This window comes from Canis lupus, chromosome 23 (assembly GCF_011100685.1).
Source record: "Canis lupus familiaris isolate Mischka breed German Shepherd chromosome 23, alternate assembly UU_Cfam_GSD_1.0, whole genome shotgun sequence".
In the NCBI taxonomy this organism is placed as follows: Eukaryota; Metazoa; Chordata; class Mammalia; order Carnivora; family Canidae; genus Canis; species Canis lupus.
This window is the reverse complement of record NC_049244.1, coordinates 38,835,785-38,862,519: the sequence shown is the minus strand read 5'-3', so window position 1 is coordinate 38,862,519 and position 26,735 is coordinate 38,835,785. Positions and strand designations below refer to the sequence as shown.

Below are 26,735 nucleotides of genomic sequence, written 5' to 3'. Positions count from 1 at the left end.
TAACTTGCTCTGTAACTCTTCAAAATCAGTATTATTAATCTTGTTTTATAGATGAGAAAACCAAAGCTCAGAGAAGTCACTCAGATACTAAATGGTGGACCCATAATTTGAACAAAGTGTTTGTATTTTCTATCACCACAAATGAATTCTGAGATGGCCTCTCTACACATAGCCCATATATTTGGCTCAATTTAATCTGAAGGTTTTATATTTAGTTGGGCTTTTAATTTTCTCTAATTCCATACAGATAAAATTCTTTGCCAGTGAGGACATGAATATAGGATATAATACAGTCAAGCTTTGAATTTCATAAGGATTTATAAAAACAAATTTACAGAGGAAAAATTCCAATGACAGTCAAAGTGAAATACATTTTTGGCAGATGTATCAGGATATACATATGTTCTAAATAAAGATGATTGATAAATATTTCCCATAATATCTTCTTATATAAATAGAATAAATACTAATGGAAATATTTAGCAATCCTATTCACACTGAAAAATTCCAAAAGCATGCTGAACACTAGCAAAATAATTCAAACATGACAAATAAGAGAGCGAGCAAGTTGGAAAAGATATCTAGCAAGAATCCAGTGACTATAAAAAGCAGATCATTTTTAATATGCCACTCTAAACAATGCCTTCTATTGTAAGATACAGAAGGATTTTGAAATTTTCCAGACTGATAAAAACTTAGTCTTCCTTTTTAATTTTTTTTTAAAGTTCTAATCCCTCATCCCCAATTTCTCTGCTGAAAAATCTGCACTTTTATTTTTTTTTTTTTTTTTTTTTTTTTTAATTTTTATTTATTTATGATAGTCACAGAGAGAGAGAGAGAGAGGCAGAGACACAGGCAGAGGGAGAAGCAGGCTCCATGCACCGGGAGCCTGATGTGGGATTCGATCCTGGGTCTCCAGGATCGCGCCCTGGGCCAAAGGCAGGCGCCAAACCGCTGCGCCACCCAGGGATCCCAAAAATCTGCACTTTTATCTGTCTTCCCTCTCAAAATCTATGTAGAGAATATAGTCCTTATTTTATTGGGCCTCAGGAAGAGTGAATTGAATTAATCATATTCTTTAAAGAACATATTTGTTAAATCTGAAACTTCTTTCATTAATCAAGAAGATGCAATTATCAAACTGTCAAGGACACTGGAACTCTGGTTGTGGCAGTCAAAGAAAAGATCATGAAACGGATTTCTCATTCTATCCCCCTCCCAGGGAAGGAAGGGAGTAAAGGCAGGTGATGGTGAGAGAATGGACATTCTCTTGCCTGCCAAGAAGAATCCCTATTTGAAGACTGCCTTCTCCAAACCAGGGCAACTATTGAGAATATTTTAGGATGGGCCCCTACCTCTGACTGCTGCCACTGTTTTTCCCTTTAGTTTTTATACTAATGTGGGTTAGGTATGTGTGTGAAAGTGTGAGAACAGAAAAGAAGAGAAGGCTAAGAGACAAAGATAAGGAGAAAGAGATAGCAAGAATGTTTTTGTTATGACGATTCATATATCATAAGCTTCAATGACATTCAAGAAATGTAACATAGCTAAGTAATACAAAATAACCTATGTTATTGAACCTAAATAGATCCTTCCAAAGATTATGAGTGATAAAAGTTTGCTTATTCATAGGAGAGGGATAAGGGCTTTACATCATGAAGTCCAATTGTCAAAACTGATTTCAGCTACAATATCCCATTATTTTAGAAGGCAAATTCAGTGCAGAGTTTACATAATCAAGCCTTGCTGTGCTATTCTAATTAAGTTTCATTTGTGTTTCTTCCTTGTCATTCTTTAGGCATATTAAGACAGAAAGAACACAGCATGAACAATGCAAAAAATAAATCAACCCAGATAGAAGGAATAAATGGTACTAATAAAAAGAACGTTCAGAATGAATATATTTATAGAGTATAGAAAAGTACTAAATACAGTACCTACATTAGGAGGGGTCAAATCTGCATTTCACGAAGCAAAATAGGAAAGTGTTATAAATTATGAGACAGATAACAATAGCCCACACACAACAAGACAAGTAATGAATATTAAAATTTTTTTTCATGTGCATTAAAAACATTAGAAAGAGAACAATACTGGAGTCAAACTGTAGCTTTCAAAGGAGAAGAAAAAGCTACAAAATGATTATTTTTTCCAATAGGTAATTCATTGTCCATATTGGTGGTGGAGTTATGTTATGTGGTCATTTAAGAGACTATTTTAAATGTATGATAGTTTTCACTAAATTCTGATGGAGAAATGACAGACAAGTAAGATTTACCCCAGCATTCTCTTTTAACCAAATCAACAACCACTTTCCTTAATACAAACTTTTTAATGGATGCACATGCCAACACACAGTCAACTGCATCTCCCACCACAATCCCCTACCAATACCACATTGACAATGAAGAAGGCCAATACCACAAGAAGATACATACAGTGAAGCAATTAAAGGCAGAAAGAACATACCTTCCAATAAATTAATATCGATGTCATTATCAGGCTTGTGTAGGCATGGGTATGTGTTAAACAGATTAGCTACAAAAGCTAAATTAAGTTTAGGATTGCCTGAAACCACATCTGCAGGAGTAACAAACTGTCTGCAGCCCAGTTTATCTGCTTCTTGAAGCATGAATCCAGCACGCTTCAGGTCATTTTTCTCCTAAACAACAAAATAAAATAAAAATGGTCAAGATTAAACTTTTGATTGCTTTTAAACATGCATATCAATAAAAAATTATGTCAATCACTCTTCTGGAAATATATTAAATGATAGATCAAAATAAGGTCAGAACATGCAGAAATTCCAAATCAACTTCTCTGACTTTTCTTGCTGGAGATCAGAAGAATATTTCACTATCACTGCTGAAATACTCAACAAAACTCTCAAATTTCTTATTAGTTCCTACTGGTTAAATTATAGATAATTTGGTCAAGGCCATATATTAGAATACCTTCTGGCTAAGAGGCTTAATTGTCTCACCCATTCTATTCTGAATATTTCCAGTAGACTCTTTTCTCAATGAAAAACAAGTTGGGATACAAATTAAAAAATATTAAAATCAGAAGAACAGCACTTTTTACAAGTGCAAAATCCTGGAAAGAAACCAAATACTTGCCAAAAGGAAAGAAGATGAATAAACTTGTTATATTTACACAGGGACATACAACAATGTGAATGATTCTTAGTTATATATGTTCAAAATAAGTACCAGGAATTTAAGTACAATAAGCTTTATGTGAAGTTAGAAAGTAAAGTCAAAACTTTAATTTTGTAAGGGATATATCTCGTTGAAAGGAAACTATATAAAAAGAGGAGCAAAAGAACAACGAACATAGGATTGAAGATGGTGACTGTCACATTAACGTGAGGCAAAAAGAACAGGGAAGAAGGAGAGAGCTAAATGTAAATTAGTGTCAAAGTCTTAGCTTTCTTGTTGGATTGACAGTTCATATAGACTTGTTACAATTTTAGAGCAAACAAATACAAATAAAACTAAATAAAAAGAGGGATGTGCATGGACTCATGATGAGAGTATATTGTGACCAAGAATCAGGACTTAACTCATTTTGTGCACCAGTTACAAAAAAAGTAAAAATGTAAATGAAGCCAGAGAAAGCAATAGGTTCAATGCTACTAAACAATAAAAAGTTCCTAACATAGACATGAACCAATTATATATAACATGTGGACCTTATTCAGATCTTAATTCAGATAAACTACAAAAAGAAAATCTGACATTTAAGAAGCAATTGGAAATGTCAATATTGACTAAATATTTTTATGATATTACAGATTACTGAGGGGTTTTTTTGTATTTTTAGGTATGATAAGGTATTATGGTTATATTTTTAAAGTTTCTTTAAGAAATACACATTGGGGGCAGCCCGGGTGGCTCAGCGGTTTAGCGCCGCCTTCGGCCCAGGGCCTGATCCTGGAGACCTGGGATCGAGTCCCACGTTGGGCTTCCTGCATGGAGCCCGCCTCTCCCTTTGCCTGTGTCTCTGCCCCCCTCTCTCTCTCTCTCTGTCTCAAGAATAAATAATTGGAATCTTTGAAAAAAAAAAAGGAAATACACATTGAAATACTTATTGATGAAATGATATTGATGTCTAAGATTTGCTTCAAAATAACACGGGATAGAAAGGAAGGTGATAAATGAATAAAGATTGACCATGAGTTGATAGTTATTGAGCCTGGAGAATGAGCACAGGGTAGTTCATTATACTGAGTTTGTTCATTTTTTCATTATGTTTGAAATTTTCTATAAGTTTTTTTTAAGTTCCTAATTTTTTGATTCAAACTAATTTGCAAATTTTGCAGTTCTTCAATACTTTCTCAAATGTTTAATTGTAATAATATAAAATTAATTTGTAGTGACTCAGTTTACCTTTAAAACTATTATGGATAAAAAATAAAACTATTATGGATGTTGCACTTTAAGTACTTAACTATAGTCTGATCAGATTTTAATGCTTAAATAGAACTATCCCTAGTATTTACAACTTATGCTAAAAACTGGGGTTCCTGGGTTAGATAGGTCAGGATCTGTGTCAGTACTTCCTACACTATAAATAAACACTAGGAATTGCCATCTTTTATTTTGTATATTTCTGAATGTAAGCTGGAATAACTAATAATCAGTCGCTTAGCAATCTAATAATGGTTTGTTGCTCCTTTTCCTAGCATACAATGACAGTCACAAAAGCACCATCATGAGTTCCAGTTATATTGCACCAGGAAAAAGTGGATGTAGGGTTGATTCCACACACATTCAAGATCAGAATTCTGTAATTCCCTCTCTTCAGTTATGACAGCCAGATGGCTTAGCATGGAGATTTGAAGCCTAGGGCATGAAAAAAACTTCTGAAGAACAAAGGGCCAAGGTTTACTTCTTTTTTTTTTTTTTAAGATTTTATTTACTTATTCATGAGAGACACAGAGAGAGAGAGAGGCAGAGACACAGGCAGAGAGAGGAGCAGGCTCCATGCAGGAAGCCCGACGTGGGACTCGATTCTGGGTCTCCAGGATCAGGCCCTGGGCTGAAGGTGGCGCTAAACCGCTGAGCCACCCGGGCTGCCCAGGGCCAAGGTTTAATGAAGAGATAAGGACTCCATTAGGCAATGCTGCCTGTAGAGAACTGCACTCTAAATTGGACCTTACTCACTAGTCAAAATCTTTTTTTTTTTTTTTGTAGTCAAATTCATAGAGATAGAAAGTACAACAGTGGTTACCGGTGACTTGGGGGAGAAGGGAATAGGGTGTTATTGTTTAATAGGTACAGATTTCACTATGGGATGATGAAAAGTTCTGGAGATGGATAGTAGTGATGGTTGCATACAATGCAAATGTACTTAATGCCAATGAACTGTATACTTAAACATGGTTAAAATGGTAAATTTTGCTAATGTAAATTTTACTTAAATAAAAAAATTTTAAATGAAAACAGTACTTACATTAAATCCTGAAAGGTCGATGGTAATGGCAGGTTCATCACCCTGGTCACCTTTAGGTGCAATCTGATTAAGCAGATGGAAATAGGCTCTTGAATCCTTCAAGGAAAGAAATGAAATAGAATTCTTAAAATGAATAAAATCATCATTTGATTTAGGAAAATAGTACTCAAACCTCTAACTGAAGAAATTGTCCTCATCTTAATGAATAATTTAGTAACTTTACTTTCTACTTCCAGGCTCCTGAATGCATGATGATACCTCACAGCTTCTAGAGACATTGTTCTCACCACCTGGAATACCCCTTCCTCACCTTTTCATTTGTTTATGCTCCCAAGCATTGGTTAAGATTAGGGTCAAGTATCTTCTAGAAGCCCTCCCCTTTAACTCAGACTAGCCTTGTAATCTTGCTCTGAACAACAGAATGCAGCAGAACACAGTGAAAGTGATGTACTTGGGCTTCGAAGCCCAAGCCTTAGGAGCTTCCTTATCCTCCCTCTTGAAGGAAGTCCAAATATCTGAGACTGTCATACAATGAAGAAGCACAGGCTAGCCATATGGAAAGGCCTCATGGAGATGCAGTGTGGCACTAGACACGTGAGTGGTGGCCTTCTGCACCCTCTAGACAAGCCCAACTGACAGCTGAATGCAAATGAGTTAGTAATCCCAAACAAAACCATCTGAAGCAGAGCCACTTAACCAAGCTGCATTAGCCCACTGAATCAAGAGAAACGTTATTGTTATTTTAAGCTGTTAAGTTCTGAGTGGCTTGTTATATAGCAAGAGATAACTGAAATATTCATCTCCTGTTTATCTTTCTGTGTAACTGGTAAGCTTCTCAAGAGCTAAATCTTTGCATCTCCTGTGCCTGGCATAATATCTTAGAGGAGGGGTTTGATAAATATCTGATGAATTGAATTTTAAAATAAGAGAGCCCCCCCAAAATAAATTTTTAAATGAGCATATAATAGATTAAAGCAGAGAAATACAGTGTCACTTCAAAGAAAGAGACTGTCATCTAAGCCCATTATGACAAGAGCATAATCTGACTGAAGGAGTTAATATATCTAAAGAGAAAATATGAATAAATGCCAATGCTGATTAGTCTGGGTGGGAAAAAATACCACAGAGGAGGAGTCAACCAATTGACAAATTAGAGGACCCAATTTGGCAATGCATGTCTAAGGAGTGACCACGGGAGAGCTGTTAGGCACACTGAATGTTAAGGTTTCCTTTAAAAGCTCTCCTGGTAGGGAGGGGCATTTCAAACTATTTTGGTTGAGAAACATACCTGAAGAATTCTTTTTGTCTACTGATTCCCTGTGCCCTCAGATATTTGGTCTCCTATTTGATGGTTATTGACAAAATAGAAGTAAGAGTGTTGGACTAGTCAGGCCGACAAGAGCCTCTAGTCCAGTGAACAGATGAATTCTCAGTCCAAATTAATAGACTGACATCCTCATTATAATTTAGTCTCTCTGTAGCATATAAGATGAGAAAGAATGCTTTTATCTGCTAGGGCTAGTATCTCCTTCTCATAGCCAGTTTTATTTCTTCTTAAATACCAATAAACCAGTTTTTCTTTATTGTAAAAGGAGTTTTTTGTCCTTTTTATTTTTTAAGTCTTTATTTAAATTCCAGTTAGTTAATATACAGTGTAATAACTAGTTTCGGGTGTACAACATAGTGACCCAACCCCTCCATCCAACACCTGGTGCTCATCACAAGTACACTCCTTAATCCCCATCATCTATTCCACCCATTCCCCCATCCCCCTTCCTTCTGGTAACCACCAGTTTAAACCAGTTCTTTTTTAAATAAAAGATTTTTCAATTATAATTGGAAGAGCCACCACAGACAGAGGAATGCAAAATTTCATGTTCTACACTGTGTCCTTATGAATTAAACTTGAATTCAAATTTGATTCTGAACACGTTTTTGTTTGTTTTTTACATTCTACATCCTTATTTTACATCATAGTTTTGAACATTAAAATATAAACCTTAATGTCTTGGCTGAAGTTGTTGATGTTAGGCCATCCTGCATTAGTCAGATGGTAGTTGACCCATCTCAGCAGTAATTCCTCTGGAGAAAGCTTCATCAGTTCTTCTAGATCCTCACCTTCCTTTAGTAATGCAATTAGAGCTGAAAGGAACACACTGAAATATAAATCCTTCCCATAGAAAGTATATATGCATGAAAAGTAAATATGTTTGATGATCTTACCTTCATTCCTGGAAATCTCAATATCAGCCAAAAGACCAACTTTGATGATCTGCCAGAGAAGTCCCAAGACCAAGTGAGGTTTTCCTTCTTTGAGATCCTGTGCACCAATGTTGACCACTGTACAACCGATGGCAGAGGCAGAATTCAGGGCTAGGTTTAAATTTTCCTGAATTGAAACAAAGAAAACTGGGTGTGAGAAAGTCCTTCCCAAAGTCTTATCGACAAGTTGTGAAAGTAAATAAGCAGCAACAGATTGAGAAAATTCAGATTCTGAAACATAATATTTATACAAGCATAATACCACTCCTCAAAAAAAACAAAAGCAGAAAACTCAAATGGTTTTAACTAGCACTTTACTACTTCAACTCTTTTCCTTGCTTTCATAGTTATATACGTTATTTTCATCCCTTCATATTTCTCTTTCACACTTCATGACACTATATAAACCCATAATCATGAGGTAAAAAACTGTATTACCATGACTTTATAATCTTTTACAAATGAATGAGACTTCTTTTGGATTATGTTTCATGGGAGGCTGGTGATATTCTAGCAAATCTATTCCCAGAGCTCTGAAATTACTGAAAAATCAAGACAGATTTAATACCCACAGTAACACTTTGCTCCTTCCCAGAGGCCTTTTTTCATTCTCCATTAGTGTACTTTTTCAGGCCTCCTAGAGATCTAGACTGTTACCCCCTACTCATATTGGAAGAATGTCATCTTTAAAAATAAAACTGTAAAAAACTTAGCCCCTCAGACCCATCCTATAGTTATTGCAAAATAGCTACAGAATATTTTTTCTCTATTTTCTTTAATGCACTACATACAAATGTTAAGAGTTAAACCAAGAAATAAATTTGTGCAACACTGAGAAATGCTGTATTTCAGAGTCAGTGCCATGAAAAATTACATGACACCTGTATCCTAAAAATAAGATGTATGAATATTTTCAACAATCACAAACATTATACAAAGCATCCTGACACGAGATGTGAAAGAAAACAAACTTGGCAATTGCAGTCAGAAATGGGCTTCTTCAAGAACGGGAGTTCCTATTAGGAATATGCAATATTATTGGCTTATTGGGAAGTGGGAACAAGAAAGCCATGTTAGTCAACACCCAATTCATATTTCTCAAAGATACAGGGGATGGAAGTACCCCTTGGATACTCCAAGACTAACCATGTACCACTGCCCTAAGGTTGTACCTTCCTTAGAAGAGAGACTTAACAACTTTAGCAAAATCAAGGATTGTATTTGCCAATAGAAATGAAAGATATAGCTTAGCAGTAGCTCACTTTTAATAGCTGCAGCTGTGACTAGTATATATATGCACTAGTTGCTATTACTACCATCACACAAGAGTGGCAGTATAACACAGGGATTATAAGGTGGGTTCCAGTGCTTGACCACTGGGATCATATCCTGGCTCTGCCACTGGGTAACCTCGCAGTGTCTCAGTTTTCTCATCTGTAAAATGGTAGTATCTACTTCATTTTAAGGGTGTCGGAAAGAGTCAAAGAGATACTCATGCAGTTTGTTTAGAACAGTGACCGGTACCAAGTACTTAGTAAATACTGACATCCACCAATGCTCTAGAGATTTTGAGAAGAGTGTGGTAACTATAAATTCTTCGACTTTAACAACACTTGAATGTAGAAGCTGACTACAGAATAATATGATAAAAAGAATAACTCAAATTCTGTGAAATAGTAAAACATGGGTGAAACGATACAGCACTCTTCAACCAAGAACAAGAGCATCAAGCAAATATTCATTAATAAAAGCAACTCAATGATTATAATAATATGACCTGAATACTATTATCTTAAGTAAAGTTCATCCAAAGCACTTTGAACAATGTTTGTTTGTAGTAGGCTCCATGCCCAGCATGGAGCCCAACATAGGACTTGAACCCACAATCTCAAGATCAAGACCTGAGCTGAGATCAAGAGTTAGATGCTTAACCTACTGAGCTACCCAGGTGCCCCCATCCAAAGCACTTTGAATCTTAATTTCATTCAGTACAAAATGCAGCTGAATTTTTATTTAATAAAACCAAGTCTTTATAGGAAACTGAAATTATGTTAAATCAAACATTTTACATGAATGGACCTTGAAGGCACTATGCTAAGTGAAATAAGACAAGAGGAAGACAAATACTATATGACATCACCGATATGTGGAATCTAAAACAAAACAAAAAATACCAAACTCCTAAAAAAGAGAGATCAGACAAATACTATATGACATCACCGATATGTGGAATCTAAAACAAAACAAAAAATACCAAACTCCTAAAAAAGAGAGATCAGACTTATGGTTACCAGAGGCAAAGGATAGGGGTGGGGATGGAGGAAAAATTGGAGAAAGGTGGTCAAAGGTACAAACTTGCAGTTTTAAGGTAATTAAGTACTAGGGGTGTCAAGGACAGCATGATGACCACAACTAACACTGCTCGATGATTATATAGCAACCTTGTTAAGAGAGTAGATCCTATGAGTTCTCATCATGTGAAGAAAATTTTTGTCCTTTTTTTCTCTTTTCTTTTTATTGTACCTACATGAGAAGATGCATGTTAGCTGAACTTATTGTAGTAATCATTTCATAATGTATGTAAAACAAATCATCACACAGTATGTCTTAAACTTACACAGTGAAATATGTCAGTTATTTCTCAATAAAACGAGTAAAAAAAGATCCATCGATGAAGGCCTTACATTTAAGAACACAGTAATATGATTACTAGCAAAGAGCAAGTACTTACAGAAATAGTGAAAGGGGTGAGCTTTTTCTTATTAATGGCTCTTTCATCAATTGTATCTGGTTCAGATAAGTTGATCATTTTGCTAAAGAAAAAATGATAATAATTTAGTTTCAGACTCCCAGTTTATTTAAGATAAATAATTTAAGTTAAATAATTTGAGACTTTTTGTTTTTGCAAGTAGACAAATAGTTAAATTTTGAAAAGTAATTAACAATCCATCTCTTTAAAATATTATACTGTGATTCATGTCAAGGACTTACTTTCTAAAATCTATGAACTATTCCCTAACCTAAAACAAATCCATCACTCTGTATTTCTGTAATACAGAAATAGTAATACACTGTAATAGTAATCTTAGCATTTCCTAATTTTTTTTAAATTGTTTTGCATTTTCTTTATGTAAGTCCTGTCTTTATTTCATTTAATGATCATCAACATTCAGCAGTCTGAAATGTAAAACAAAGAAATTTTTAAGAAGCCGTTTCATAAAGTGGTATCAACAGTGTCAAAATTACTGCTGTTGCAGAAAGAGTCAGAGACATGGTCTTTCTAAAATTTCAAGAGAAATTTTTTATATTAATTATATAAAATTTATCTCTAGATTTTAGAATATACTTTATATTTTAAAATAAATATAGGAAAATACCCATTCAATTCATAATAGGAATTCCTCTGAAGGTCAGAGAAAGAGATTAGAATCATAGGTGGAAGTCAAGGTATAATTTATGTTAGCTAAAAACTAATATCCTGTGCTTGTGGGTAGGTTGAAGGTTTTTTATCCTTTTAAGTAAAAACACAGGAAAAAAAAAGATCAAAAGAAATATACCAGAATACTAATAGCTAATTAGGGGTGATAAGAATATTTGTGATACTATTCTTCATAAGTTTCCTATATTGTTATAAGCTTAAAAAAAAAAAGACACTTGATTTGTACAAAGACGTATGATGGGACTATAGTACACACAACAAAGAACACCCCCAGTGAGTTTGCAGTCTAGTGAGCAGAAACCTACTGCAAAGAGCCAAGGCTATGACACGACTGATGTAAAATATTAATTTCATTTAAGCACAAATGACACATATGTTTCTTTTACATTTCCTTATATCCCTGTCCCAGTCAATAATTCCTTACTGAAAGTGATAAAAGAAACCCTGTGAACATTTTTAAATACATCAGAGGAATAACTCAAAACTGTCCTGGCGCTATTAAGGAAATAGACAAAAAAGGCATCAGAAAACCAAGAGATTGCGTTTGCAGAAAAATTCTGGAAAATATGTGGTGCTTAATTTTCCATGCAATATAAATTCTTCAATAGCTACACAGCTACTTGTTGGCTGAATTGTAGTTTTCACTGAATGCTCATCAATGGAGAGAAGAAGAACATATCTCCCTTAACCTAATGTTCAACTCACCAAAGAAGAATACCATCTGCAAGTGATTTGAAAAGGCTGCCATCACTGGGATTCATGGGTAAAAGATGCTTACAGTCAGGGTCATCCTCCAGGGCTTTGTTTATCCAGTTAACAAAAGCCACTTTTTCTTCCTCTGAAAACAGAAAATCTTAGTCAGCAAACCAAATTTCACAGAATTAACCACACTACGAAGACATACTTTTTAATTTCTGTTCAAAGATAATAAATGGTTATTATTAAAACTCTGCTAAAATGCTACAGGGTTTAAGAGGGCATAAGGGTTCAAAGAGAAAGGGGAATTCATTCCATTTTTTCATCTGCTGTATTAAGGGACAGTAAGGTACATAGTTTAAATGAGTACAATAAGCATTTGATTTGATTCTAAAATCTATGAAAATATATTGTTTCTGAATGCTAATCAATCAGAAGCCAACCAAGAGAAGTCAGATCATGCACACCCACACCAGGGTTAAAAATACACACAACAGATTTCCACAAGCAATAAATCCCACAACCGCCACCGAAAGGTACAGAATTGTGATTTGGGGCTCATAACAGAAACACTAATTTCAATCAAGAGTTTTTTGAATGAATAAAACAGCTCCATTTCTGTGGAATTTCTACTATAAGGAAACTAAGGCAAATCTAGATACCAGTTCTACTCTCAGCCATCTGCATCCTCAACTCTCAACATATGGTTTTGAGGGGATAGGCAGAAAATGTCATTGAGCTAAGCAGTGAGAGAAACAGGAAGAAACTTAAAATGTTCCACTCCTTTATTATAATTCTGTAAATATAAAAAATCTTTTAATAACATACATCTTCAAAGAAAATAACTTCCTTTTTTTACTTAAGACTTTTTTTTTTTTTTTTTTTTTTTAATTCGTGAGACAAACAGAGAGTCAGAGACATAGGAAGAGGGAGAAACAGGCTCCCCATAGCGAGCCAGATCTGGGACTCAATCCCAGGACCCGGGATCACACCCTGAGCCGAAGGCAGATGCTCAACCACTGAACCACCCAGGTGCCTCAGTAATTTCCATTTCTATCACAGAGTAGCACAGAGTGAGCTGACCTTCCCTAATTCCTGGAATTAGGTAATTTTCTTAAGAGTATATTTGGCAGGCACTTCCAAAATGTAATCCATCACACAGACAGACACACACACAATCAAAAAAGACATATTTACTAATATTTATCTTTTGTACATATCATAATCTGCCTTTTTATTGTCTTGTCTCACCATACATACCTCCTCAGAGACTTAGAATCTAGGGATTGAAACATCACTAGGATATTGTTACCTCCCATCAAGGAATCTTTAGTATAATGATTTTAAAAAAAGATACATAAAGAAACACGGCATAATGGAAATAAATACACCAGAAGAGATAAAAACAATATTTTAGAAAATTTAAGAGAAAAAAGAATCACTTCCAGTTGGGCCAAGTAAAGGTTTTTATGGAGAAAGTACAATCTGTTATTTATTTTTTAAAAAAAGATTTTATTTATTGGGATGCCTGGGTGGCTCAGTGGTTGAGCATCTGCCTTGGGTTCAGGGCATGAACCCTGTGTCCCGGGATGGAGTCCCACATCGGGCTCCCTGCAAGGAGCCTGCATCTCCCTCTGGCTATGTCTTTGTCTCTCTCTGTGTGTCTGTCATGAATGGATAAATAAAATCTTTTTTTAAATTTTATTTATTTATTTATTTGAGAGACAGAGCATGGGGTGGGGGTGGGGTGACAGAGGAAGCAGGGAGCAGACTCCCCACTGACAACAGAGTGGATGGTGGGGGGCGGTGGTGATGCAGGGCTCCATCTCAGGAACCAGAGATCAAGACCTGAGCCAAAGGCAGACACTTCACCAACTGAGCCACCCAGGCGTCCAGAGAAGGTACAATTTGAATGACAGATTTTTAAGTTGGGGAGAGAAAGGGAGAATGTTCCAAGTATAGGAACCAGGAATGAGATACTATTTCACAACCACTAGGATGGCTGTAATAAACAAAGAGACAATAACAGGCGTCAGTGAGCAAGCGAAGAACTGGTAATTCCAAACATTGCTAGTGGGAATGCAAAATGGCACAGACACTTTAAAAAACAGTTTGGTAGTTTTTAAAAATATTAAACAGAGTCACCAAAAAGATCCAGCAATTCTACTCCTAAGTATATACCTAAGGTAAGTAAAGCATATATCCACACAAAAATGTGGATATTACAAAAATGCTCCTAACAGCACTATTCCAAATAGCCAAGACTAACCAAATGTCTACCAACTGATGAAATAAACAAAATGTCATACTATCCATAGAACAAAATAGTATTCAGCAATAAAAAGAATATAACACGATATATGTCACAATAGGGGTAATCCTTGAAAGTGTGATGGCCTGTAAGTGAAAGGCCACTATTGTCTGATTTCATTTACATGACATTTCCACAATAGGCAAATCTAATGAAATAGAAAGTAGACTAATGGTTGCCAAAGTCTGGAAGAAGAGGGAAACTGGGAGGGACTGCTAGTAGTGAGCATGGGGTTTCTCTTTAGGGTAATGAATGTGTTCCAAAATTAGACAGTGGTAATGACTATACAACTCTGTACATATACTAAAAACCACTGAACTGTACACTTTTTTTTTAATTTTTATTTATTTATGATAGTCACACAGAGAGAGAGAGAGAGAGAGAGGCAGAGACATAGGCAGAGGGAGAAGCAGGCTCCATGCACCGGGAGCCCGACGTGGGATTCGATCCCGGGTCTCCAGGATCGCGCCCTGGGCCAAAGGCAGGCGCTAAACCGCTGCGCCACCCAGGGATCCCTGAACTGTACACTTTTAAAAGGGTGAATTTCATAACATCTCAATTGTATCTCAATAAAGCGGTTCTTTTTAAAAAGCTATTAAATGTTCCATACCTAGTTCTAGATAATCATTATACATTTACATATTCATATGTAAAAAAACATCAAGCCATATACTTAAAAACAGCACACTTTATGCTCTTACTATGTACATCCTAAACCCCAATAAATATGTAAAAAAAAAAAAATCTATGGTAATAGACATCAGAAAAGTGGTCACCTATGGGGAGAAATAGTTACTGTTCAAGCCATGAAGGAGCCACAGAGGGTGATGAAATGTTTTCTTTTGTTTCTGGTGGAAGCTACATGGAATGTAGCTACAGGACGTTTACACATGTAAAAATTCATTGAGCTGTACAGTTAAGAATTCTAACACTTTCCTAAATGCATATTATATCTCAATAAAAAGATTCTTTAAAAATTGAAGAAGATAGTTCATCACTATGGGTAGGTAGAAATGGAGTTAAAGAGTGAATCTCTTAAAAAAAAAAAGAGTGAATCTCTTTTAAAAAATGAAGATAGCAGTTATTGATCACTGCCTTTACTTCTCTGGGGGATTAGGGTAGAAAAAATGGGTGGGGTGGGTGGGAGAAGTGTCAGTATATTGTTACAGAAAAATCCAGTTGGAAGGAAGAAAATCAAGGGGATAATTAACAGATTCAGATCTAAAGGAAAGGGGAAAAAGTTACAGTGAGTTGTTATCAGTAATTTAAAAAGCACAGTTCAGGGGCACCTGGGTGGCTAAGTCAGTTAGATGCTTGCCTCTGGCTCAGGTAATGATCTCAGGGTCCTGTGATAGAGCCCAGTGTCAGGCTCTCTACTCAGCATGGAGTCTTCTTCTCCCTCTTCCTCTCTCCCCACTGTTCATTCTCTCTTGCTCTGGCTCTGGCTCTCCCCTCAAATGAATAAATAAAATCCTTAAAATAAAAAGCACAGCTCTAATTATGCTAATATGAACAAAAGGACCTTGGCCAAAGGTTCTCAGACATGTATCTTGACCATGAAAAGTAAGCTTAACATGGGGTAAGGCATCTCAAGAGTTAATGTGACTGGATTTCCCACTGGGCAACAATCCAGTGATTCTATCAGACCTGGCAAATCAGGTGCTGTGCTCTCTAGTCACCTAGTTGCTTGATAAAAGATGAATCAGGAATCTCAGCCCCTGGAAAATGGAAGGGAAAGGCCCTTGCAATAACCTTTCCACAAACTCCTGGATCAGGCCTAAAAGTAAACCCAACTCACCAGTCAGGATGAAAAATTCATTCAGAGATCATGACTGAACACATTCAATACTGAAATATAAACAATTTCTAGTTTGTTGTTTCTCATCTCCTTGTTGTGCGCTGTGCTGCCTGACACATAGTAGGAACTTACTGATTTCAATGATTCTACAATTTTTCATTCTGACACCTCTGAAGTTGAGGTGCATTTCAAATTTAATGGCATAGTATAGTTGAATCTGATTTTCCCACAATGGTACATAAAACAATGGTGTGAATTATAATGAATGGTATCTTGCATTTGATGAAATATCAGACTTGATGAATGAGTCAATGACTGAAAGATCCAATTTAGATTGGCAAGTTACCTGAGTAAGAATGCTGTGTGCCCTCACTGGAAATGGATGATGTTCCTCCAATAGCAGTAATTCCTTCTCTCTTGTTAATTATTTTGCGGAATGTCTTGCTGATGTCTTTGCTTTTTAACTCTTGCATCAGCTGGAATGGAATATAAGTAGAGCCTTGATCAGATGATCATAAAAAAAAAAAAAACCTTGCAACGTGAAGGATAATTATGTAGACTTACTTATTTGGAATGATATCAAAATAAATCCTGATCAGGTATTCTCACCCCTATGGGTTGTATACATAAATAGCTCTCATGTCATTTTACCCATAACACAAAATGTACAAATGTTTGCACTCCAAACACTAGAAGAAATTTTGTTATAATTAAGCTTAAATTGAATAAATCGAAATTATTCCCCCAGCCATCAGAAAGGATAAATACCTACTATTTATACCAACGTGGATGGAACTGGAGGGTATTATGCTGAGTGAAATAAGTCAATTGGAGAAAGACAATTATCATATGGTTTCACTCATATGTGGAATATAAGAAATAGTGCAAAGGACCGCAAGGGAAGGAAGGGAAACTGAAAAAGGAAAAATTAGAGAGGAAGAGAAACCATAAGAGACTCTTAACTCTGGGAAACAAACTGAGGGTTGCTAAAGGGGAGGGGATGAGGCAACTGGGTGATGGGCATTAAGGAAGGCATGAGATGTTCTACTATATGTTGGCAAATTGAATTAAATTACTAAAAAAACAAAAGAAATTATTCTCCTGTGCTTGCCATGACCTTTGCCCTGCCTTTTGAAAACTAAAGAATAACTTCCATAATAAAGATTTTTATTTATTTATTTTTAATATTTTATTTATTCATGAGAGATACAGAGAGAGACAGAGAGAGACAGGCAGAGGGAGAAGCAGGCTCCATGCTGGGAGCCCGACGTGGGACTTGATCCTGGGACTCCAGGATCACGATCTGAGGCAAAGGCTCAACCTCTGAGCCACCCAGGCGTCCCTCATAAAGATTTTTGAATGCTTTAATGAAGACATTTGCCTGTCCAAATGCTGCAAACATATACTTGTTAAAATAAGTAAGTTAGATATTGTCAGAAATAACATAGGCTTGGAGAAACACCCTCTCTCAATCACTCTCATGACTGGCTAGACTGAATTCAATCAATACTCCAAGCAGCAGACAGAATGAGTTTATAAAAATTTAAATTTGATCATGTCACTTCATACTCTCTTCTTCCTACATCATTGGCTTCTTTTCTCTTAGGATAAAAATGAAAATTCCATAAGACCCTGCATGACCTGACCCCAACTTACTTCTTTAGCTGCACTCTATACCCTTACCATCTTTGCTCTATCCACATTCAGCTTTTTTTCCAAGTGCTTGAGAGTATCTACCATCCCTAAAGCCACAGGGCCTCTACATAGGCTATTGCTTCTGCCTGCCTCAGACATTATTCATTTCCCCCACTCAACCCCTTTTATCTGTTTAACAGCTTTCTTCAGCTCTCAGCTCAGTCACCATAACTTCCAGGACACGTTCCCTGAGCCCCTGGGTTCTCCAGGCTCACCATCAAGTTATATTTCCATATGAAGCATACGGTCATGGTGGAAGTGTTGGAAGAAGTGACAGTCCTTGCTCAACTGCCAGCTGGTAATGGCAATGTAGCCAGGTCGTCTCTCTTAGCCCAAGAGTTTGAAGTACATGATATTCAATATTCAGCTCTACAATCTATTTTTCTTTTGTTGGTTGAGTCATGTATTGTTTTTCATCTTGTTCAGTTCCCCTGAGCCTGGAGGTACTTTAATAATGAAACAATGCGGGATCCCTGGGTGGCGCAGCGGTTTGGCGCCTGCCTTTGGTCCAGGGCATGATCCTGGAGATCCCGGATCAAATCCCACGTCAGGCTCCCGGTGCATGGAGCCTGCTTCTCCTCTGCCTGTGTCTCTGCCTCTCTCTCTCTCACTGTGTGCCTATCATAAATAAATAAAAATTAAAAAAAAATAATAATGAAACAATGCTATCATAGCCAGTGTCAAAATTTACCTGGTGCCATTTGCAGAAACTGAAGGTATAGCTTATCACAGGAAATAACCAGTTTCTAGGAAGTATAGCTTCCATACCTTAGCTAGTTCAGTCACAAAAGATACTCCATTTCTCAAGATCAAGTACTAAGATATTAAAACAATTGGTACACAGTCAATAAGCACTGAACTCAACTGTAGTTTTACTAGCACATGAGCTATTATTGTCAAAACATGACTTTCAACAATTCAAGAATGATTTTTTTTCCTTGGTTTTATGAATTATTTGTAGGCACTGTTGTTGCTACCATCATCATCATTATGAAACAGGGCTTTTCTCTGGTCTCTGTGGTCAGATTTAACCAGAGCAATGACATTACTAAAATTCTGCTCAAAGCAAAAACATCAGTAACCAGGAGAGGATGAGATTACTTACTGACACAAACTCTTCGAAAGTGATTTTGCCATCTTTGTTGTTGTCGGCAACTGCTAGAATTTTCTCCACAATCTCGCGCACCTTGTAGCCAGGCAGGGGAAGGCTTGCTTCCTTAAACAGGTCCTGAAGTTCATAGTCACTAACATACCCACTATTGTCAATATCTGTAAAGATAAATTATGAGCTGTCAAATATCATTTGTGTTAGAGGTGTGCACCCAGAAGGCTTCATGGGAGATTCATAGGCAGGTAGAACCTTTCAGGTTTGTTCTACAAATTCTACAGAATTCACAAAATGGATCTGCATACTATATAAAATATGTGTGTCATATTTGTGTCTTAAGTACACGTAAGGTATTTCTGTTCTGCATTTCACTTAGTGGCACTTCTGTTTCATTTATCAATAATTCATTGCTTCTTCATTATGTATTTATGATACCATTATGTAGGCTGAATCATGTTTGATGTCATTTTGACATTAAGTGTTCAAGAAATAATTTCACACCTGTATTTGGACTTTTGAAAATAGGTTTCCCGGCGTTTTCACATTATCACTGAGATGCCCTTCCCTAGGCTTTCTCTAGAGACTAGATATCGCTTTGTGACACAGAACAAAGGCAACACAAAACACTCCTGCCCAGAGTTGGCAAGAGAGCTTTGAATTGTATGGTTAGTTGCCTGGATCCACCTTGTTATATAGGCTTCCTTTGCTCATCTACTAATAGTTGCTTTCTTTCCTCTATTTTACTTTTTCTCTTGGTAAAAGGGCCATTCTCACTATAACTCAATTAATGATAAAAATAGAAACTTTTCTCTTAAACTCTCATATACAAGTTTCAGAATTAATACAGTTCAGAATAATGGAAAGTTTCTCACCTAGACTCTACCAAAAAACAAAATATTGCTATAATCTCAAAAGTCACCTAGGAACCTTGATATTACAATAATAATATTACTTTCTTTGAAGAGAAAAATATCATTTTTCACAAGTCCAAAATTGTTTCCTATAACTCTGAAACAGGCAAACAAACTAGTTGGCTTACTTTTTGTTTGTTTGTTTGTTTTTTACCAGCACTGTGGCAAGGAGTCTTTAAAAATAAACAAGATGGAGGGTGCCTGGGTGGCTCAGTTGGTTAAGCGTCTGCTCTTGATTTTGGCTCAGTTCATGATCTGGGTCATGAGACTGAGCTCTGCATCTGGCTCCATGCTGGGCATGGAGCCTGCTTAAGATTCTTTCTCTCCTTCTGCCCATCCCCCCAACCCTCGCACACAAGATTGACTAAAAGTTGCTTACCTGCTAACCCTCATGCTATACTAACAAGAATACTTGAAGGAGCTGGGGCTCTGGAGATAAATAGGTCCGTGTGCTTAAATCCCCACTCCATCCCTATGGCCTCTGTGGTTTGGGTATGATGTGACAAGAAGTAACAGATACCATTTAAGCACATATTCTTTGTTAAGAACTTATCTCATGAAATCTTTATAACAACCTTCAAGTAGTAAATAATATTATTCTGATTTTAAAGATGAGGAAATCAAGCCTTATATTATAACAATTACAGTTTTAAAAGAAATAAGACTTTCCCATAATAACAAAAATAACCAACTTGATTAAAAAGTGGGCAGAAGAATAGACACTGAATAGAAATGAAGAGACGCTTCTCCAAAGAAGACATACAAGTGTCCAATACACATATAAAAAGATGTTCAACATCACAAATCATTAGGGAAATGCAAATCAAAACCACAATGAGATACTGTTTCACACTCAGGAGGATGGCTATTACAAAAAATTTTCTTAACAGAAAATAAGTGTTGATAAGGATTTGAAGAAACTGAAACCTTAATGCACTGCTGATAGGACTATAAAATGCTATGGCCACCACAGAAAACAACATGATGGCTCCTCAAGAACTTAAACACAGAATTATCATATTATCCAGCAATACCATTTCTAAACATAAACACAAAATAACAGAGAACAGAATTATGAACAGATATTTGTACATTCATGTTCATAGCAACATTATTCACAATAGCAAAAACGTAGAAACAATTCATGTGTCCTTCACAGATGAATGGATAAACAAAATGTGATATAGATAAAAAAAATAGAATGTTATACAAGATGAAGAGTTGGTATTTAATGGGCTTGGGAAGATGGAAAAGTTCTAGAGATAGTGGTATGGTTGCATAACAATGTGAATGTACTTAAAACCACTAAACTGCATTACTTCAAAATTATTAAAGCGGTAAGTTTTGTTATGCCTGTTGTATCAAAATTTATAAAGAAAAAAAAGGAAAGAAGACAAATATTTTAACCTCTCACTTCTTTCTTGAGACCCCCAAAATATCCCATCTAGTAAGGTTGGATGGGCATGCCATTCTGCCATTAAGAAAGTTATTTGGTACAAATTATCAGAAAGAATACTGTTTCTAAGTAGCAATTTATCTTGTCAATAAAGCTAGTACATATTGTGCTAGTGTTAAGCACTTCCCTCACACACAGCAAATTACCTGGCTGTCAGATTTCTTCCATCAATGAATTATTTATTCAAAATATCATTAAATAAATATTGCAGGATTATATGTCCATGGGTCATAAAGAGTAAAGTTCATGTGCTAAACAAAGAAAAGAGATTACTAATTCATTCATTTCACTAAGTCCTAGGTAGCACTTTTGTTCAAGCTACCAAACTGCACTATAAAATAACAGCAATAGGAAACTAGGAGATACATTTTTATTACTTCCTCTGTTCCAATGCTCAAAATGAGCAGAACATTCCAAAAATTGCCTGATTTTTTACTTGAAAGACTCTGGGCACTGCATATAATACTCTATAAAATTTATTATTAATAATAATCTTTTAGAAATAATATATTCATGCAATGTTCTAATGACAAATATACCATCCTCAAAATAAAGAAAGGATCAGAATTAAGGCATTCATTATGAGTCTAATTCAGCCACCATATATTCTGTATTTGGAAGGTTTGAGTTGTTAACTCTGGGGATGGCTATGCAGGGAGTAGAAGAGCCCAGAGATTTGTACACTTTATTTCATAACAAGTGAAGTAAAGTATCTTACTTTACTTCATAACAATAATTTGTTAAGTTATGAGCTTTCCTGGCAGCTTTACTTGGGGGGGGGGGGTCTTTTTTCAAACTTAAATCTTTTTTTTTTTTATTATTGGTCTCTAAAATTCATTCTGCACTACATTTAATCTGCATGAATTTTAGTGATTATTCACTAGGTTTGTGAGAAATCTAGACATGAGACCAACTGTGATCATTATATATCCTCCCTAGTCTATCAGCTGTTTCTCATGGACTGCTCTTCTGTACCAGAGAAGGAGGCTACTGTAGGAGGGGCCAGGGTGCGGGTGTCACCATCCCAATGTCCGTTCACTGTGCTCCCTTTTCACTTGCATGCATTTGCAGAATAGTACAAAAGACAATATTTATATTCCTGCTTGCCACAGGTTTCCTAGGAGCAAAGTGCAGAAGAATCGCAATCCAACAGAATATGAGGCGATTTTTTGGAAGAAAAATACAAAGCTGTCAAACAATAATGTCATAATGACAAAATACTGAATGGCTTTAAAAAGTGAAAGAAGAAAAATAGGATATGTGGCCTTTAAAAACAACTCTGAGATTTTTAAAAATTATGCATAAAGGAGAGGGAAATCAGGACATATGGCCTTTAAAAATAATACTCAAATTTTAAAATATTCTGCATAATGTAAGAAAATGTTATTGTTAGTAACAAACACATGAAGGCCAGAGTTCAGCTTATAAACAAGGAAGTGTTTCTATATTTTCTCTCTGTAATGAGGGCATCCTGTTAAGCATATTCAGTTACACTGTCATTCATTAACCTAGATGGCTTTCAGCAAAGAAATTATCAAAGAATTCAAAGTCCAATTCTCCTAGAAATTCAAGCCAGTCTTAGTTTATCTTTCAGAAAGAAAGAAAGAATCCAGTGAAACCTAAATAGGGAAAAAGAAAGAAAGAAAGAAAGAAAGAAAGATAACGAAAGAAAGAAAGAGAAAGAAATAAAGAAAGAAAGAAAGAACAGAAGAAGAAAGACAGAAGAGAACAGAAAGAACAGAATAAGAAAGGAAATAAACGAAATAGCAGATCCACACGCCCTCCAGCCCGACCATAATCCACCCCACCTCCTCCCTCCCCCCATCCCTCCCCCATCAGAACCGCCACCCCCCTCCTCCACTCCCTCCCATCCCTCATCCCTCCCTACCCCCTCATCATCCCTCCCTCCCTCCCTACCGCACTAAAGAAGCCCTCAGCCAATCAACGACGAAAGAAAGAAAAAGAAAAAAGGAAATGAAGGTAGGGGTAAATGGGTGGTAGTAAAACCAACAAAAGGTATTTCCATTCCTGGAAATCTGATATCAGATTGCAGAATAGCAATGTCGTATTTAGTTTTTCTCAAGCATACCTATTTTATTAAATGCTTCTTGTAGCTCTTCCAGTTCCTCCCGTGAAATGACAGTGGTACTGTTTTCCATCTTTGGAGAAAAGACTATCTTCAGGTCTTTATATCTAGAAAAAGTAATGTTATAAGAAGAACATTAGCCCTTTGGAAACATTTATCTAAGCAATATAAAATACATAGGTGGTAAAATGTCTAGAAGAAATGATCTGAGAGGTCTGGCTGACAAGGAACAAATAGGAACAGACCTCCTCCATCCTGGTAACACCATTTCCCAGCATCGGTGGGTCAGACACTAACAGAGTCAGTACAAGGCAGAAACACCTGTCTTCTATTACACCTTGTGCTTATACAGACATTTCTCAATAGCCTGTACAGTTTTCATTTACATTTTTACCCTATTTCAGTAAAATAAATATTTCAAGTTTGAGAGATGTATAGCATTTATAAATGTAAAGGAAGTGGTCAGAAAGTAAAATTTTAAGACATGGATAATGTCCACAAAAAGAATAAAATAAGTGTATAATTTTTGAAATATAATTTATTCATTAAAAATTTTCACTAATCACTCAAAAACCATATTAAGTTGGCTGATGCCCTCAAAGAGTATTATGTCTCATGTGTCATTTGTGATCTGTATACCAACTTGCTTAAAAATTTTTGGTGTTCTTTCAAAATGACAGATTTCTCTATCTTACAGTTATTCTGGGGCCTGGTTATAATCAAAGTATAATTAAATCTTTGAGTTTTAAAAAATATACCACTACCCACTATTTAATTCTACTCTTAAAAAAAAAAAAAAGAGCTCCGTAATAGAATTCATCTTACTCCCCATATGCAGTTTCTTACATCTTAGCATTAAATAATACAATTTTATTGAATTCTCACTTTCAGAATTTTTCACTATAGTTGAAACTAAATATAGGCATATTTCTTTTGTGTTGAATGAGATTACACAGATCTTTTAGAATTTTTAAGCATAATCCCCTAGCTCTGCAAAATGCTCATTTTGTCATGGCTGGCTTTGAATGTCTATGGTTTTAGTCATCCTGCATATCCTTCCCCATATTCAAAACAGTTTCTACCCCTTGCCTCAGGTTTTATAAATAGGGACCCAAGGGGCAACTGATTGGCTCAGTTAAGTAACTGCCTTGGGCTCAGGTCTGAGGATCACAGCTCGGGAATGGGAGATTGGTTGCAGAATGGGAAAGGGGCTTACTTTTCCTTATATGCTTTTCAATTCAGTTTTGTAGACGGTAAGCTTATCAAAACCAAAATAACTAAAAACAAGATAGGCAACTCTGTTAAAACACTGGGAAAAATAAAACAAATATTAGTAGTCTGAAGGCACACATTATGATCCTGATAATGCTAAGATTGATATGCTCAGTAGCTATGTTACAATTTCAAATAAAAGCACCTATTTTCCTTAAAAAGCAAAAGACTATGATTAATATAGTAATATGGGCTCAGTCCATAGGGCACGCAACCCTTTATCTTGGGGTTGTGCATTCAAGCCCATGGTGGGTATAGAGATTACTTAGAAATATATAATCTTTTAAGACTTTATTTGAGAAAGGGGAGGGAGTGAGAGCACAAGCAGGACAGAGGGAGAGGGAGAAGAAGACTCCCTACTGAGCAGGGAGCCCAATGCAGAGCTCTCTATCCCAGGACCCTGGGATGTGACCTGAGCCAAAGGCAGATGCGTAACCAACTGAGCCACCCAGGTGCCCCCCCAAAATATACAGAATTTTTTTTAAAATAAAATAGTAAAATAGTTTATAACTTTTCACAAAGGTATGGCAATTTAGAAGAAGAGTGGCTGATGGAAATCATATTTATTGCCTCTTCTACAAGCATACACTCAAGCGTAAATGTACAATATCAATATTTTTCTAAGTTTTTACAAAATTATAACATTAGGATTCTTCAAAAATGAACTATAGTATATGGTATACCTTAACAGCCATTTTTACACAGCACAGTAAACTATCGGGACCAACACACACTGTTGGCTAAGAAAATAACAGTTGTCAGAATTGATGTATAAAAAACTGTTCTAGTTACATGATCATGAAATAAATTGCTTACTATGATATCTTTCAATAAAAAATATTTCTGCTACAATGGTGCTAACTTTTTAAAAGTTTATGTAAGAAAAAAATAAAAATAAAAGTTTATGTAAGAGAATGTATTCCCTCAACTAAATTTTCAAAATAAGGGGTGCCTGGGTAATTCAGTCAGTTACGCAGCTGCCTTTAGCTCAGGTCATGATTTCAGGGTCCTGGGATCAAGCCCTGGAGTCAGGATCCCTGCTCGGCGGGGAACCTGCTTCTCCCTCTGCTCCTCCCTCTGTTCAAGCTCTTTCTTCTCAAATAAACAAATAAAATATTTTTAAAAAAATAAATTTTCAAAACAGTATTTAACACTTTAGAAGAAAAGCCTGTGACCCTGTAACTATAAACCTAGTATTTATTTTTGTTATTAGTCCCACATTTAGATGATAACTGCGTGCTGGGAGTCCATTCTCATTTAATCCTTACCAATCCATGAAATAAGTGGTACCCTCATTTTAGTAACTGAGAAAAGGATGCTTCATAGAATTGAGGAATTTTTCAAGGTGTCAAAGTGAATAACTCATAGTCTCATCACCAATCTGTGGTCGAACCCAACTCTGTCTCACTCCTGCCTCTAGGTCGGTGTGCTCTGCAGTCCCCCAAATATAATCTGACATCAAGCTCTGTCTCACGACATCAAACTCTGTCTCACTCCTGCCTCTAGGTCGGTGTGCTCTGCAGTCCCCGAAATATAATCTGACATCAAGGCACGTAAACACATAAATATGTATTTGAATAATAATATATAATCATTTATATAATATATTAAGTATATATTATATACTTGTGAAAATTTTGCATTTTAAAAGAACTCTGCCTCTGTAAAATTCTTTGTAAACTTTTGGGGTTGGAACAATTCTAGCTAGGCCAACTCATATTTATCAAGCACATAACTTGGCAGTCCTGAAACACTCTAGAATGCAGTTATTAGAATTCACTTTGCAATTTTAGAAATGAGGAACCCATCACTTAACTAGTACCTAAACACCTGGCATTGAAGCATTCCTACCTGGATGGCTGAGACAACTCTGAAGAGCATAGTTTTTCAAAGTCAGTCCTGAAAGACGCTACCCAGAGACAGCCAGGATCACTGACTAGAGACCCACCAACAGTGCATGTTTTGTTGAATTCTGTAAATAGATATACCTTCCCGCAGATTTCGACATGTGCCATGTATTTCTTAAGTAATTCCAACACTGCTTTCCTCTTGTGTTTTTTTTTTAGCTCACATAATTTTATGAACTTTCTTTCACCAATTAAAACCTTTTTTTTGCCCCCCTCCTAATCCTCAAGCATATCATGATACAACCAAATATATATCTAGAAACTTAAGAAGTATATTCTAAAGATAAACTCAATTTAGATGAGATTTGATCTGATCTTTTATCCTCCCCTCAAATTT

The 26,735-nt window shown here is 36.0% G+C and overlaps 1 protein-coding gene and 1 long non-coding RNA gene across 3 annotated transcripts in view; one reads left to right on the top strand and one right to left on the bottom strand.

Moving 5' to 3' along the window:
- LOC102156734 overlaps positions 1–7,048 on the top strand; it is a 29,017-nt gene extending 21,969 nt beyond the window's left edge. The window contains exon 3 of the long non-coding RNA XR_005377106.1: positions 5,694–7,048. This is a non-coding gene — a long non-coding RNA (uncharacterized LOC102156734). The remainder of the gene's footprint in view (positions 1–5,693) is intronic.
- Positions 1–26,735, bottom strand: part of PLS1 (plastin 1) — a 103,388-nt gene that overhangs the window by 19,441 nt on the left and 57,212 nt on the right. For both annotated transcript variants that reach the window (XM_038571108.1, XM_038571109.1), the window contains exons 2-10: positions 23,223–23,326; positions 18,764–18,927; positions 16,310–16,439; positions 11,864–11,996; positions 10,451–10,532; positions 7,681–7,846; positions 7,457–7,599; positions 5,458–5,553; positions 2,470–2,662 (exon numbers count right to left, since the gene is read on the bottom strand). In XM_038571108.1, coding sequence (XP_038427036.1) covers positions 2,470–2,662; positions 5,458–5,553; positions 7,457–7,599; positions 7,681–7,846; positions 10,451–10,532; positions 11,864–11,996; positions 16,310–16,439; positions 18,764–18,927; positions 23,223–23,292 — 1,177 coding nt within the window. In that variant the 5' untranslated portion in view covers positions 23,293–23,326. The remainder of the gene's footprint in view (positions 1–2,469; positions 2,663–5,457; positions 5,554–7,456; positions 7,600–7,680; positions 7,847–10,450; positions 10,533–11,863; positions 11,997–16,309; positions 16,440–18,763; positions 18,928–23,222; positions 23,327–26,735) is intronic.